The sequence below is a fragment of the Ctenopharyngodon idella genome, chromosome 14 (genome assembly GCF_019924925.1).
Source record: "Ctenopharyngodon idella isolate HZGC_01 chromosome 14, HZGC01, whole genome shotgun sequence".
Lineage (NCBI taxonomy): Eukaryota > Metazoa > Chordata > Actinopteri > Cypriniformes > Xenocyprididae > Ctenopharyngodon > Ctenopharyngodon idella.
In genome coordinates, this window is record NC_067233.1 from 30,542,280 (window position 1) to 30,558,310 (window position 16,031).

At 38.3% G+C, this 16,031-nt stretch overlaps 1 protein-coding gene across 3 annotated transcripts in view; it reads left to right on the forward strand.

The window, feature by feature from the left end:
* Positions 1-15,927, forward strand: part of myot (myotilin) — a 39,105-nt gene extending 23,178 nt beyond the window's left edge. For 2 of the 3 annotated variants that reach the window (XM_051860064.1, XM_051860063.1), the window contains exons 9-17: positions 1,843-2,589; positions 4,591-4,735; positions 4,829-4,933; positions 6,469-6,506; positions 7,214-7,349; positions 7,428-7,635; positions 9,594-9,759; positions 10,238-10,371; positions 15,151-15,927. In XM_051860064.1, coding sequence (XP_051716024.1) covers positions 1,843-2,589; positions 4,591-4,735; positions 4,829-4,933; positions 6,469-6,506; positions 7,214-7,349; positions 7,428-7,635; positions 9,594-9,759; positions 10,238-10,371; positions 15,151-15,281 — 1,810 coding nt within the window. In that variant the 3' untranslated portion in view covers positions 15,282-15,927. The remainder of the gene's footprint in view (positions 1-1,842; positions 2,590-4,590; positions 4,736-4,828; positions 4,934-6,468; positions 6,507-7,213; positions 7,350-7,427; positions 7,636-9,593; positions 9,760-10,237; positions 10,372-15,150) is intronic. The other variant, XM_051860065.1, reaches the window with a different exon arrangement.
* The last annotated feature ends 104 nt before the right edge of the window (positions 15,928-16,031 follow it).

The following is a 16,031-nucleotide window of genomic DNA, read 5'->3' on the forward strand; positions in this document are numbered from 1 at the left end:
GAAAAATGTAGGGCGGGGCTTGATTTTGACCATGGGGAATTGATTGGATGATTGTGGTTTGCTATTGGTAGATCTCATGTGAGTGACAGGTTGTCCCGCCCTGTTTGATTAAAGATTATGAGTGCACATGAATTTAAAAAAAAAAAGAAAAGATATGCACAGATAATATTGATGATAATATAGTAATTATAATAAATACTGCAGTATCCCACAAATAACAAGAATTATCAATTTTTGATTTCATGGTAACGTTAATTCAGTAATAATTTCTAACATTTAAGATGGCTCAGGTTCATGGTTGTATATGTGCATAAATTAATATTATTATTATTATTATTATTATTATTTTACTTTTAAACATGGCAGAGTCAGGCCAGCATGACAAACATACCTTTTTCTTGCAGAATCACACTTATTTGGCCTGTTTACATTTCTTTGAATGGGGGTTATGAGCAACAAACTTCTGTATTCTGTAAAACAGGTCTTTTGTATGTATTTCATTAAATATTAAGCCTTTTTACTCAAGATACCTTCAAAGGAGCAAACAAAGATGAGCATAACTGATGTCCATTGCATATGCAGATTGATATCTATAAGTTTTTTTTATTGTTCTTCTCACTAACAATTAGATATTTAAATAGAATAAAACAACAACAATAAAAGGAACTAAGTTAGCTGATTACCTTAAAAGTCCATAGAGATCACCATCAGTTCGCACTGCCATTAAAACTTTATCTGACAAGCAGATGCAGCAAGACCGGTTTTCCGGTTTGTTCATGTGACATTCGGCATAAAGCCTATGTCAATTAATTTTAATTCTGCTAATTCTAATTCAGTTATAGTTCCTGACTGTGTAACGGAGACCAGAAAGTAACAGTTAAACCTCACTCCCTTGGCCTCAAGAGGTGCACTAGCGATTGATGCTAGAGGCTGCAATCTTTTAACTTGCGTGCTGCCCATGCTGATCAAACTGGCTGTATTTCTAACTTTAATTCAGATGAAACTGAATGGTAATTTAAAAGCATTCTTAATACAGCTCTGAATGGTGCATAACCCTGGTTGCTTGTAGGATAGTCTTGCGTAGCCATACCTTCAGACTGACAGCACAAGGTCTGGACTCTATCGCAGCTTTCGTTGGCCAAGGACCGCCCAAAAGGACGTTTGACTGACATGTAATGCAACCAATCACAGTTTGTTTTGTTCCGTGTCATGTTTAGGGGCATGAAATGTAAAGTCGATGTCCCTACAATAACAGACCAGCGTGCAAAATGATTAATTTAAGAACGCTGTGCAATTTTACTGCAACAATGGAGCCGCAAACGTCACATACTTTTGAAAATCCAGCATTTAGTTGATCAAAGTAATTGCACAGTTGTAAACATGACAGCGTTCTTTTGCCACGAGGGGGTTTGGCATCACGGCATTTGTTTCCAGGGGACACGGCACACACGTCTCCCGGACATCCTGTAGAATTCAACCAACCAAATGACGACTTCGAAAATCCTGAAGTGTTTCCAGTTAAGTGTGCCATAGACGTTCAGCCAATGGTCTGTGGGTATGACGTCTGAGGCTGAGACTACTAGTAGGAGGTCCTACTCTACTGATGTAGGCTACAAAGCTGCTGATCATGAGGGATTCACTGTTTACACTCCTATTTGTAGTCAACACATGGCAACACCATTAATTTACATTCAAATTAAACTATACTAAACTTTGCTATACTAAGGTCTCTGTCACTTTTGTTTGAATTAGGTCACTTGGCTGCAAATAATCAGTGTGAACTGCATTTTTGAAACACATGTTAACCTGAGTAACCGAAGCCAAATATTTCTTTCCAAACAGGCTTCCGGAGTCTGGCATCAAAAAGGTTAAGTCTCTTGCGGACACAGAGAGCAAACAGAGTTCTGCCAGTCAGGTGACTGAAGCTACGCAGCTCTCCTCAATGATCACACTTGATCCTCCACCGAAGGCGGTTAAAAACAGTGTTCCACATCCATTCCTTCCCACCAGCAACCTGAGTAAACCAGTGGAGCCCAGAGCCAGTGCCATGAATGTGGCTGACTTGCCCACCTTCTCGCCATCACTTTACCCCCCCAGCGCCTTTAATTATGAGCGTCCTCGTCATTTCATTCAGTCCTTGCCCAGTTTCCACACACCCGACAATGAGATCAGCAAGCCGAACAATCTTAGTTGCCCAGCTTCAACCGTTGCGCCTTTAGTGAGCCCTCCTCAGCCTACAGCCCCTCGCACATCAATGTGCTCCAGCATGACTTTGATTCCTAAAGCTCGGGCTGCTCCAAACAGTGAGAATCTGTCACCAGCAGCTTTCCTATCATCTGTCCTGCCTTCACTGCCGAGCTCCCAGGCAAAATGCATTTCCATACCTCAATCGCCCTCTCCCAGGCGCTCCCCTAGGTCACACAGCCCATCGCCAAAGGCCCAAGAACAACCTGTGTCTCCTCCAGTAAGTCGATCACTGAATCATGCTCCTTCAACTGTCCTGCCCCGGATTTCTCCAGATTCCCTGAAAACTCCTGTTCCGCCTCTACAGCCCCCACCTGTGTCTCAGATTACCTACACACCCAACACGTAAGTGTGTTGTCACTGAAATCCTACAACATTGTAATGTCTAGTCATATCTTCCTATAAAAATATTCACAAATAAGATCTTTTGAATACAACCCCAATTCCAGAAGAGTTGGGACATTTTGTAAAATGCAATAAAATTAAGAATCTGTGATTTGTTAATTCTCTCAAACCTCTATTTAACTGACAAAAGTACAAAGAAAAGCTTTCCAATGTTTCACTGAACAACTTTATTGTATTTTGTAAGTATAAACAAATTTAGATTTTGATGGCTGCAACAGTCCAAAAAACTTGGGACAGAGCCATGTTTACCACGGTGTCACATCACCTTTCCTTAAATTACAATTTTTAATCATTTGGGAATTGAGAATACTAATTGTTGCAAGTGAAATATTTACCCAATCTCGCCTGATACAAGACATCTGCACAACTGTCTGTGGTCATCGTTGAGTGATAATCCTTTTCATGATGGGCCATACATTTTCAATAAGAGTCAGATCTGGACTGTACGCAGGCAGTCAGGCATATCCACTTTACGGTGTAGTATCTAGAAACGTCTCTGATGTAGCACATGCAGAATGAGGCCTGGTTTTGTCTTGCTATCCAGGAAAGATGTCATCTTGATGGCAGTTTATGTCTCTGTACAATTCAAATATATGCCTCCATGTCAAATGCAAGTCACCCAATCCGTTTACACTGATGCACCCCCATACCATGACAGATGTTTTCTTTTGCACCTGTCGCTAATGAAAGCCTGGATGGTCCCTTTCGTCTTTGGGACTGAGAACTCGATATCAGTTTTTTCCAAAAACAAGCTGAAACATGGACTCATCTGACCACAGCACACATTTACACTGTCTTTTAGACCATCTGAGATGAGCTCGGGCCCAGAGAACTTGGCAGCATCTCTGCATAGAACAGATGTGTAGCTTTCTCCTTGTGTAACAGAGATACGAGTTGCATTTCTTGATGCAGCATCAGACTGTTAAGTGACAACTGTTTTCCAAAGTACTCCTGAGTCCATGTTGCTTTATTTAACACAGTAGCATGACGGTTTCTAACGCAATGCCATCTGAGGGCTCAAAGGTCATGCACATTCAACTGAGGTGTCCTATACCTTGCCCTATACAGACTTAGATTTCTCTGGATTCCCTGAATCTTTCACAATATTATGTATGGCAGATGGTGAAAGACATAAATTCTTTGCAATCTTGCATTGAGAAATGTGATTTTTGAATTGTTTGACAATTCTCTCATGACATTTGGCACAAAGTGGTTAGCCATGACCCATCTTTTCTGAGAAAAAGACTGAGAAGCTCTTTTACACCCAAACACGATATCCTCACCTTACCAATTCACCTGCTAATTGTGGACTGTTTAAAAACAGTTTAACTTGGATATTATATTATCTTTTCACTTTTATTTAGCTTCTGTCCCAACTTTTTTGGAGTGTGTTGCAGCCAAATTTGTTTATATTCACAAAATACAGTCATGTTGGTGAGTGAAAAGATTGGAAATCTTTTCTTTGTACTTTTGTCAGTTAAAAAAAAAGGTTCAAGAGAATTAACAAATCACAGATTGTGGTTTTTATCACATTTTACAAATGTGCCAACTCTTTTGGAATTGGGGTTGTATATTAGTTGTTTCTTCTAGAAAGAGGAGAGATTTTTACTTACATTGAGGATCTGAACAATAATTCAAAATGTGCTAGTATATGCCAAGATACCAAAGTTTGTAATCAAAACAGTTCTTGGTGTGTTCCGGGATTCTCATCCAGTACTTCCAAGACCATATTATCTAAGCGATGTTATCCACATAAAATTTGTAGCTCTCTGTCAAAATGTGTTTTTATTTTACTTTACTAGGTTTTTAAGAGTAACATCTGAAAAAGAATGATAAAGTTGATGCTTTAAAATAGGAAATATAACTAAAATCTCTGATGACTCCAGAGCTTTAAAAGAGCAAACTTTAAGGAATACAATTTTCCCATGGGTTGTTTCATAGTTTGCCAAAGCCAATCCTGAAGAAGACTGTTTCCCGTCCAGTGTCTCGTGCCACAGATGAAGACATTCAGGGTTCAAAAGATGCTCTTATTCAAGACCTTGAAAAGAAGCTACGAAACAAAGTTCCTCAACAAAGGAACAGTCAGGTATCTAAATATTTTCCTGTGTTCCTGATCTGACTATTGGTGATAAAGTGCTCCACTGATAATCTTAGAATAAGTGCATTTTTGTCCCCACAGCAGAAGATGTCTTATGAGGAGCGGATGGCTAGAAGATTGTTGGGTGCAGATAATGCTGCCTCAGTATTTGATCTTGAAAACCCTTTCAGTTCACAGCCTGCACAGGTATTGTCATTTTCAGTTATTTGATGTTTAATGTAATTGCCAAATACCAAGTTTCTGTGCAATCCAGTATGACTGCTCTATGGCTATATTCACACAGCATCATGTTTGTTTCACTAAATACTGTGTTCATACACAGTTTGATTAGGAAATATATTGACAACCACATCAACTGAAGAGACTCCCTCAAATCTTCAAGAGTCTTTTCAATTCATTTGATATTTTCTTTATGAATGGACCTGCAACTTGACAGCTAGTTGTATTTTTTTTTTTTTTTTTTTTTTTTTTTTTTTTACTATTTAATTGACGTGTGGCATCTGGCATGCTTCATGAGTAATTCTTTGCAGTCAATCGCTTATGTTAGAGCTGTCAACCTCTCTTGATGATGGATGATTGATCTCTACTTTGGCCTTCCTCAATGAAAGGAGAGCAGGAAAGCAGATCACCTGATTGAAGTGGACAGGATTAAGGCAAATGATAAAGACCTGAGTATACTTCATTTTTCATGTTCAATCATTTGTATTACTTTCAAAGTATACTCTACTGACAGTGGAGCAGATGGATGAGTTTGGCACCTGCACATAACGAGTCAGTGTCGTGAATAGTTTGTAAATCCATTTGCAAAGTTTTATTACATTACTATAAATAAACGGAAGTCCAATCACAATCCAATAATCAACATAATATTCCAGGACTCAAAGACTCAGGTAACGACCAAAGACTTAAAGACAAGCGGACCAATCCAAACAACACTGTAACATGTGGTGTCAAAAGACGAAATGCTATGCAGTGATAATGGCTTTATATCCAAGTGCTCATGATCTGCACATGTGTGAAGAAGCTAGAGTGTCTTAAGCCCGGAACACACCAAGCCAAGTTTTTCTCAGTGTGTTCCGAAGTTGGTCCTCGTCGGCATTTTTTCGGACGATTCGACATGTTGAATTGGTGTCGGAGCTCGTCGGTCTGTTGGGCCATCTGATCATTCTGATTGGCTGTTCAGCTACTGCCACCTGCTTGTACGGAAAATCATTTCATCTTACGCAGGCGCAGAATGGACGTGCTACTTGGCCGTCAGGGCAACTTTGGACCCAGACGCTGCCGACGTAAGACAACACCGCAATCTGCTTTCGTCGCCACTAGCTCGTCAGCGACGGCTTGGTGTGTTCCGGGCTTTACAGAGAATCCATGTTACATGATATGATATTATACTTAAGTAATGCCACAAGTGAAGCTAAAACCCCTGGTATTCAAGAGTGGCAGTTTATGCAGTTATACTTTATTCGCATTTGTTACCATCACTCTAGTTGTCTACAACAGGAATTTTCAAAGCCAAAGCAACAGATAACAGCCTCTCCATGGGCCTAAAATAGCATGTGTAAAATCCATGTGCTCTTTAGCTATCCTGTTCATCCTGATGCTATTATTAAAATAAAACATGTGTACATACACCACAAGGTCTCAATTCCCTTAGTTTATTTGTTTGTCTATTATATTTTTAATGTTATTCAAAATGTTATTTTTATGCAATGTTATAACAGCCAGGCTCTCCAGAAGATCACCACCCTGGAGGAATATGGTAAATGTCATTTTGCATTAGCAGTATCAGTTTAGAGTTTGTATCTGAAGTGCTTTCATCTAATTAGAGTGCATGTACACCTAACAGTTTTGATGCGTGAATGAACACCGGCTGACATTTGTGAATGCATTAAATATTGAATGACGGTAACACTTGATGGTTTCCTTTAGACGTTCTGTTGACTGTAAGTAACATTGCACCTACAAGTCAACTAACTATCATTAGAGAATTGTTGGTGTATTAGTAGACTGTCTGCTTGATATCTGCTAACACTTTATGTTAATGCTTCCCAACAGACATTCTACTGACTAGAAGTAACTTTGCAAGTACGTCAACTTATAGTACTAACCCTAACAGTCTACTAATACTCTAATGAGAGTTAGTTGACATGTAGGTGCAACATTAATTATAGTCAGCAGAATGTCTGAAGGGGACCATCAAAATAAAGTGTAACCTGAATGACTTTTCTAGTACAAGCTGATACAAGCTGAAGCTCTGAGCCCTGCCTGTGTTACTGTGCTACTGTTGTTTTTTCTGATAAACTTAACTTTGCAATGTGTATGACTTTTTATAATTTAAGAAGGCTTTATACAAGCTATAGGGTTAAAATATTCCAGAAATAAAAATGAAATTTTTATATTTGTCATGGCTCAACTTATGAATTTAGTTAGGTTTCATTCAGTTAATTTCCACCTTTTCTTGTGCAGGTCCAGAAAAAATCGTCCTGGAGGGGACAGTACTGAGGCTTCGACCATCCAAGAGAAGTGTTTTGCTCCTCGTTTTATACAAGTGCCGCAAGATCTAACGGTTGAAGAGGGACGATTCTGCAGGATTGATTTTAAGGTAGAGATGAATCGAGACTACGGTGTGAATGTAGCATTTGCACACCAATATTTAGCTTTTCCTTCTTTTTTCCTGCAGGTTGTAGGTTTGCCAACCCCAGATATTTCTTGGTATCTGGATGGGAAACCCATCCGACCTGATGACTACCATAAGATGCTAGTGTGTGAGAAAAGTGTCCACTCCTTCATTATTGAGATAGTTACCATTCATCACGCAGGTGTATATGAATGTGTAGCAAAGAACCGTGCTGGAGAGAGCCACTTCTCCCTGCGCTTGGATGTGATTGGTGAGCAGTCTTTTCTTACCTGTATAAGAGTAAAGTTATAGTTTCTGTAATGGTGTGCTTGTGTTGTAATTATTATTATTATTATTATTTTTTAAATACAGTGCCTTGTGAAAGTATTCATACTCTTTCATTTTTTTCACATTTTGTCATGTTGCAACCTTATGCTAAAATGCTTTATTTTTTCCATATAAATGCACTTCAGACCCCATAATGACAAAGCAAAAACCAGATTTGTGATAACTTCCAAATCCAAATCATGTCCAGTAAATTGAATTTGTCACAAGTATAGAAACATCTCAAAGATGAGATGATCCAGAGAAGTTGGAATGCTTCTTTGTTAAATTTCAAGTGCCACAGTAAAGGGTTTGAATGCTTATGCAGTATAATTATTTTAATTTTTTAATTTGATTAAATTTAAAGCATTATAGAATCAGGTTGCAACATGAAAATAATGTGGAAATTGAGGGGAAAAAATACTTTTGCAAGGTAAACAGTTTCTAGTCATTTTATCAGATGTTGGAATGTTTGATCATTTTCATCATGATTTGTTTTTCCGCTGCATTTGTGCATTGGTAACTACCCTGAATACTAAACAATAACCACTGTCTTGCCTAATACAACATAATGCTGAACAATATCGGCGGAATTTGACATTTTTGGAAGTTGGTATAGAATCCAGTGATAAGTGGATGCTTCACAAGTTCTTAGCATTTTATTAAACATCCATGAGCATATATGCGGAAAAACTATTTTCAACCCTCGTTCTGACCCTCTGTCTAAAATGATCCATTTTTAAGGGGCGGTTTCTTTAAGGCTTATCAGTAAATAACCACTTTTATGATTGGTTAACATCATTGCATAGGAAACAGTATCAATGCCTACTCGTTATTGCACGCAAGTAAGTGTTTTGAAAACCTTATCTATATAAAACCATCATTTACAGGCAAAACATTATGAAGTAATTTACTTACGGTTTGTGATGCAGCTGCTGTCAGATCCGATACAGTTGGCTGCTTCATCTGTCAACAAAAGTTTCTTTGTGAACTCTCCAATATATTGTGCCTCAATAGCTATCCAAAGTTGCGTATTTAACTTATGCGCAAATTTTGAATATCGCATAAAACATTTGCGAATAAAGCACTGATTAGATCCAGCGAGTCAAAGAGAACAAAAACGTCACTTCCTGATACACTGCCACTAAATATCACTAAGAACAATGGAAGTTTCTGCAATAGAAGCCATTGTATATAATAATTTTCATATATAATAAATTATAATCGATAAAAGTGTTTCCATCTTTTTCGTGTTGCATAAAAAATTTATCCTACTCATTTGAGCACATAAGTTTTTTATATGCATTTTTAGAATTTATGCTCATCTTGCCGTTTCCATCCAGCGTTTTTTTATGCGATATCCCAAAATGCGCATAAAAATAGGTGGATGGAAACATAGCTATTGACAAAACAAAATGCTCCGGACAAACATATGATCCTCTGATGCAATCTGGGATGCCATTAAATGAAACCATCCACTTGTTTCCCAAGCTGGAATCCTTCTTAAACTGGACGTGATAGGGAGCATTCCTTTACTTTTCTATTTGTCCCGTTGTGGCTTTTGATGCGACGCAGCACTCACATCCAGAGTACATAACTTATCCAAATGTCAGCCGTTAAGCGACTGAATGCCAGTAGGCATGGTCTATAGTACTATGATGTATAACATATGCAAATGTATCCCAAATGATAGCCAGCTACAATTAAATAATTAAAAAATGGTTAATAATGATCTTGTTAAAATGCGTGAATAAGGATGACTGATGTTGGATAACACATCTTATCACATCATATCCAACTAATAATGTTATTAATTGGTTATTTACATAGTCACATTAGTGACCACTTACATTATAGGACACAATGATTCTGAAATAAATGTAACCGTTTACTCTGTCTCCTCAGCTCAGGAACAGTTGTGTCCTCCCACATTTGTGGTGAAGATGAGGAACTCTCGAGCTCTGGAGGGAGACGCCATCAGGTTAGAGTGTAAGGTGACTGCGTCTCCAACCCCTCAGCTGTACTGGAAGAAAGACAAGGAAATGTTGCGGATTGACCCTATGAGAATGAGGTCTGTGTCATGATTATGGACACTTATTTTGATAACCTGTTTTGTTTCTCTTAGTTCTTGTTTCTCTGCTCTGTTTAGTTTTAGTTTCCTTCATTTTTGATTTATGTCCTCGTTTGTTCCTATGGTTACATATTATCTGCACTCATTATGTCATTATGTTTGCCTTGTACTTATACTCTGTTATGTTTAGCCCCTTGTCGGTTCTCATTTCAGTTTGTGTGGTTCTTGATTTATTTCCTGAGCATTGTGGTTAAAGCCTGTTCTTTCTGATACCCTTCTTTGTCGTGTGATTGTTACAGACACTACATGTTACAGTCGGACACAGTTTTATACACTCAAATGACTATTTCGTTCCATTTTGTGGTCATAATGTTAGAGATTCTTCTATGAACTTTTAACCAATTGGTTTACAGTAAATTATAGTATTTAGATGAAAGCTTCAGAGTCTCTGTTGACATTTGCATGTTTGGTGTGTCAGTCTTTCTCAGGACAATTCAGGAAAGCAGTGCCTGATCATCGATCCAGTGATTAAGTCTGACGCAGGCTGGTATACTGTTTCCGCCATTAATGAAGCAGGCATGTCTACATGCAATGCCAGGCTAGATGTGGCCAGTAAGTACACTTACTCTATTTACTTTTCTCACTTTATGTTTTGAGACTTATTTGAACGTTTGTGAGTGAAGATTATTTTGCTTAGACTGAAATCTGAAACTTTTTTGCTTAGATGCATTGCATTGGCATTATACAACATTTTTATTGATAAGGTTAAAATCTGTATAGATGTAAATTCTGTAAAGGATGTGTAAAGAATATGTAAAGTGTGTAGTAAGGTACTGTAAATGCTCACCATTTCTTTTCCCCATTTTTACAGTTTGACAAATTAATTTATAAAAGTATAAACATTCCAAGTAGTCTCTCAAATAAAGGTGCAGTAAGTGAATTCTGAGAAACACTCTTGATATTTGAAATCAACATCCCAACAAACACACCCCTACCCATAAGAAACACACTCCTCCCTTCATTGCACCGGAACCCATGAAATCACGAATAGGCTATGCAACACAGGCAATAATCTTAGAGCAGGATATACTTCATTTTCCACATTCTACTCCTTTCAAAGTATACTCCTTTGGCTGTGAGCGCGGAAAGATGCAAGTGTTGCTCACTGCAGAGGTGAATGCCGTCAGAGCTCCCCCTCTCTGGATGTAATGAGTGGAGCTTGACCTAGTCCAGCTCTACCGCTGTGGACCTAATGTGTGGAGTTATGTTTAGCGATAGGGTTAAGGGTAGGGTTAGAGTGTGGTTGGGCCATCTAGCTATACCCATTATATCCAGCAAGGGGGAGCTGGACATCAAGTCCCACCCATTGGCTCTACAGTGAGCAGCCTCTTGAAAGACACATTCAGCGAATGCACACTATCTAATGGACTTTGTTTCAAGAGTTCAAGTCACTCGCACATGCACTGCTGTAAACGCACCTTTCGCGAGGACACAAAAACTGGGTTGCACGCGGGCGGTGTGTGTGGACATCCATGGACCATCCTGATGACGAAAACTGTAAAAAATTACGTCACATGGACAGTGCAAGGACCATGGTAGACCATCCAAGTAGATAAAGCTGCAGACCAGAGAAATCCAAAATGGGGCGTGAACTCCAAAAGTGAACAGTACCTCCAAAAAGGCGCCAAAGAGTCTCCACACGCAAACACTTTTGCTTCTGCCAAATGTTATTGACTTACATTTCAAAATAAAAGTTTGCAAATTAAACACCGTTTCTCGCTGAAAAATGAATTGATCTTATATACAATTTAGGCATATGTTAAATAAAGATATAATACATAATATAAATAAATATGCCTGTATAAATAAATATTTATTATTGACATATAGCCGATTGAACATCATCTTTGGGGGGTGATGCATTGACGTCTCTTTCCTTTCGGAAGACGCCCTATCCGCCAGACTGAGTAGCAAAAGAGCCTGCTGCATGACTGGATTTAATAGGGAAACTGCAAAAATGTGAGTAAATCAAACGATTAAACTAAAGGTTGGACTCGATAGTCTTTCTGTTACAACTTACCAAAGATACAGTAATCCATGGATATTGATATGCAGCCAGGAATCGTGTTTCCAAACATTTATATGTGCCTAATTTTGACGGCGGGGAAATACATAAAGGAAATTTGCCTGTGAACACTTAAATAAAATACAATATAGGTAGGTCTAAATCCAAGTGATCACTTATATCGATGTTATATATATATATATATATATATATATATACACAGACGTGGACAAAATTGTTGGTACCCTTGATAAATATGATCAAAGATGACTGTAAAAATAAATCTGCATTGTTTATCCTTTTGATCTTTAATTCATAAAATTAGCAAAAATCTAACCTTTCATTGAAGGAAAAGAATTGAAAGTGGGGGGGAAATCACATTATTAAGTAAATGTTTTTCTCCAAAACACGTTGGCCACAATTATTGGCACCCTTTTATTCAATACTTTTTGCAACCTCCTTTTGCCAAGATAACAGCTCTGAGTCTTCTCCTATAATGCCTGATGAGTTTGGAGAACACCTGACAAAAGATCAGAGACCATTCCTTCATGCAGAATCTCTCCAGATCCTTCAGATTCCCAGCTCCATGTTGGTGCTTCTTCTCTTCAGTTCACTCCACTCATTTTCTTTAGGGTTCTGGTCAGGGGACTGTGACGGCCATGGCAGAAGCTTCATTTTGTGCTCAGTGACACATTTTTGTGTTGGTATTGTGTTGTTTTGATTTTTTTATCTGTTGGTATTTGATAGAATCCATGATGCCATGTATCTGAACAAGATGTCCAGGACCACCAGCAGAAAAATAGGCCCACAACATTAAAGATCCAGCAGTATATTTAACCGTGGGCACAGGGTACTTTTTATCCATGTGTGCACCAAACCCATCTGGTGGGTTTGCTGTCAAAAAGCTCTTTTTTTAGTTTCATCTGACCATAGAAGCCGGTCCCGTTTGAAGTTCCAGTCTTGTCTGACAACTGAATATGCTGGAGATTGTTTCTGGATGAGAGCAGAGGATTTTTCTTGAAACCCTCCCAAACAACTTGTGGGGATGTAGGTGCTGTTTGATCATTTTTTTAGGCTTTCTGAGACTTAAGACTCAACTAATCTCTGCAATTCTCCAGCTGTGATCTTTGGAGAGTCTTTGTCCACTCAAACTTTCCTCCTCACCGCGCATTAGGACGATTTAGACACACGTCCTCTTCCAGGCAGATTTGTAACATCTTTAGTTGATTGGAACTTCTTAATTATTGCCCTGATAGTGGAAATGGGGATTTTCAATGCTTCAGCTATTTTCTTACAGCCACTTTCTATTTTGTGAAGCTCAACAATCTTTTGCTGCACATCAGAACTATATTCTTTGGTTTTACTCATTGTGATGAATGATTAAGGGAATTTGGCCTTTGTATTTACATATATTTGTACTCCTGTGGAACAGGAAGTCATGGCTGGACAATTTCATGCTCCTAGTCATCCTGGTGTGCTAAAAAAATGTAAATATGAATGGGAATATACTTCAGAGATATTTTACATAAAAAATTCTAGGGGTGCCAATAATTGTGGCCAATGTGTATAGTTTAGTTGTATAGTTGTATAGTTGTATACTTGTATAGTTTTGTCAGTGTTTATTTAAAAACATCCAATTATGCAGAATATAAGATGGTACATATTTAATTGATGAGTTGTCAATACAATACATAACAATACAATATATAGGAAATGATTTTACCCCAAAAATCAACATTTTGACAAAATGATAACTGCAGAATCTAAGTTTTTCTGCCTGGAGTCCAGTTGTTTCTGTGAATTGCAGCGATCCATTTGCTTCTCTTTTCTGTAGCTTTCGGCAGTCTGTAAAAATATACCTCAGATTTCTTGTCAAATCTATTTGTACAGTCAATCGCAAAACTCTCTCTCGTTTTGCTCCAGTTCCCCACTCCCTCACCAAGATATAAGCGGGAATCCCATTTGTGAAAAATCCATGTGAAAACAGCTCATATTTAATAAAAGAACATTACATGTATAGGTTGTGCAACTCTATTAACTGTATAAGCTCCGCCACTTCCGTCCTGTGGCTGTGGGTCTGGCACTGCTGGTCTGCAGATGGATATCTCTCGCTGCTTGAGGAAAGTGAGTTGCCCGCTGTGTGAGTAGAGTGACTTCCCACAAAAAGTCATTAGTGATATTTATTAACCTTCCTGCCCATCATACAGACACCCCAAAGCAGAGGCATTTTAGTGTTGTCAGTGGCACTGAGCGGAGACAGAGTTTTGCAGTGCAGTGGACAATCACCGTAACAGCTAGTGCATCAGACAGCTCACACAAGTATGGATGAATCAGCTGTGATTCAACAACAGCAGCAGCATATCTTTGTTGACGTGAAAGATAGCAAAACCAAAATTACTCACATATCGAGCAGAACCAGAGCAATCTCGGAATCCTTTTTCAGGCCTTCCTGCTTAGGTCTCTCCAGCGCTAGAAAGATTTCCAATATTAATGCAGGTCCTAGCACTTGCCTGATCGTAACTCTTCTTTTTCCAATTATGTTCCTCTGACCTTTTCCTCTTTGGTAATATCTCAGCCATCTCTCTTTCTACAGTCTTTCTACAAATGTCCCTCTTGGTCACGCTCTTTTCTCCCCTATCATAAGTTTATATGCCCCCTGATTGGCTACATTGTTTTGGAGCTCAGTCTGATCAGTCCGAGCAACTCTGTTTGTTCTCCTATTTACAAAGCCAGGACTACACCGTCTCCATTCAGTTTTCACACAATATTAGTTGTTTTCATGCCTTTTGCACAACATTGCACCATTTAATGCTTTTCATCTTCAGAAAGATCTTTCGTCCTCCCCATATTGCATGAGAACTGTGACTTGCTTAATAATGTGGAACAACCTCTAAGTAGGGTTTCCATAGACCTGGCAAATTATTTTGTTTGAGATTGATACCATTATTGTACTGAAATCTTACTGATATGTCACTTGCATAATAATTTGGAATGCGGTGTATATACAAACACAAAATTATTTTCAGCACACACACAAGAACAGACATCTAGCAAATTTTCACAAAATTGTTTGTTTGGGTGTTGATTTCAGTTTTCAGCTTCATCTTTCAGAAATTGCTTACTGAGCCTTTAATGTGATCTCATAAGATTGCATGTTTAAAATGAGTAAAATGTTTTTAGATACATGTCATACTGCAGGGCAGTGATATGACTGATTAATATGTTATATCATCTACTCAAATATTGAATTATTTTCTGTTAACCTGAATTTGCCTGTGTATTGCTTTGTCTCTCGGCCCTAAATAGCAATTCCTATTTTCTTCTAGCCCGAATGAACAAGACTACCCCTCCTGCCAGGTCGATGAAAGGCCTTCCCATCTTAAGCCAGTTTTCTACATTAAGCACCGAGCATCGTCCTCGCCACACCGCCCCACTATACGAGAGTGAAGAACTGTAGACACTCATCAGACTCATGCAGTTGGTCATCTGGAGACTGACATCTGACATTATTCAGTAGTAACGTAGTATATTTCTCTGTAATTGAGCCAGGTAAATAGTGTAGTTGCTCCTATTATCTGTCAAATTCGCTTTAGCCAGTGCCTGTTTTCCCAAGGAATGATAGGAAATGAGTTTACTATTACAGTGGAATCAATAGCCTCACCCTGGCAGATGACTTTACTGTTACACTAGTTCGCACGGTTTGCTTGGTTGGAAATGGGTGCCCAGTCTCATGTAAAGCTACATATTTATGAACCCCCTATACAAGGAAACGTGTATCTTATTTTTGTTTATTCAGTTTCACATGAATTAGAATAATGCCTTGACTGTTTTATGCAACAGCTGTAATGTGTGTTGGTGATGATGTAATGTCCGTCAGCTGTGGAAGTGGAATATAGTATGTGTGCAGCGTCGTCATGATACACTCTGACGTACGCTATGATGTTATATGTTTTGAAAAGGATATTTGTTGGAATTTTTGCTACTAGAACAAAGGATTTGGTAAAATGTATAATGTTGATTACAGTCCAGAACACATATCATTTGTGTTATATATGATGTGACATGAACATTTGAGTAAACTTTGTGAGAATACTATAAATTTATCTCTGAGGTGTTTTTTTTTTTTTTTTTTGTATGACTATCATGACAAATTACTGTAACTATGAGATAATACAATAAAAACATGAAACAACTGCATAAAAACAAA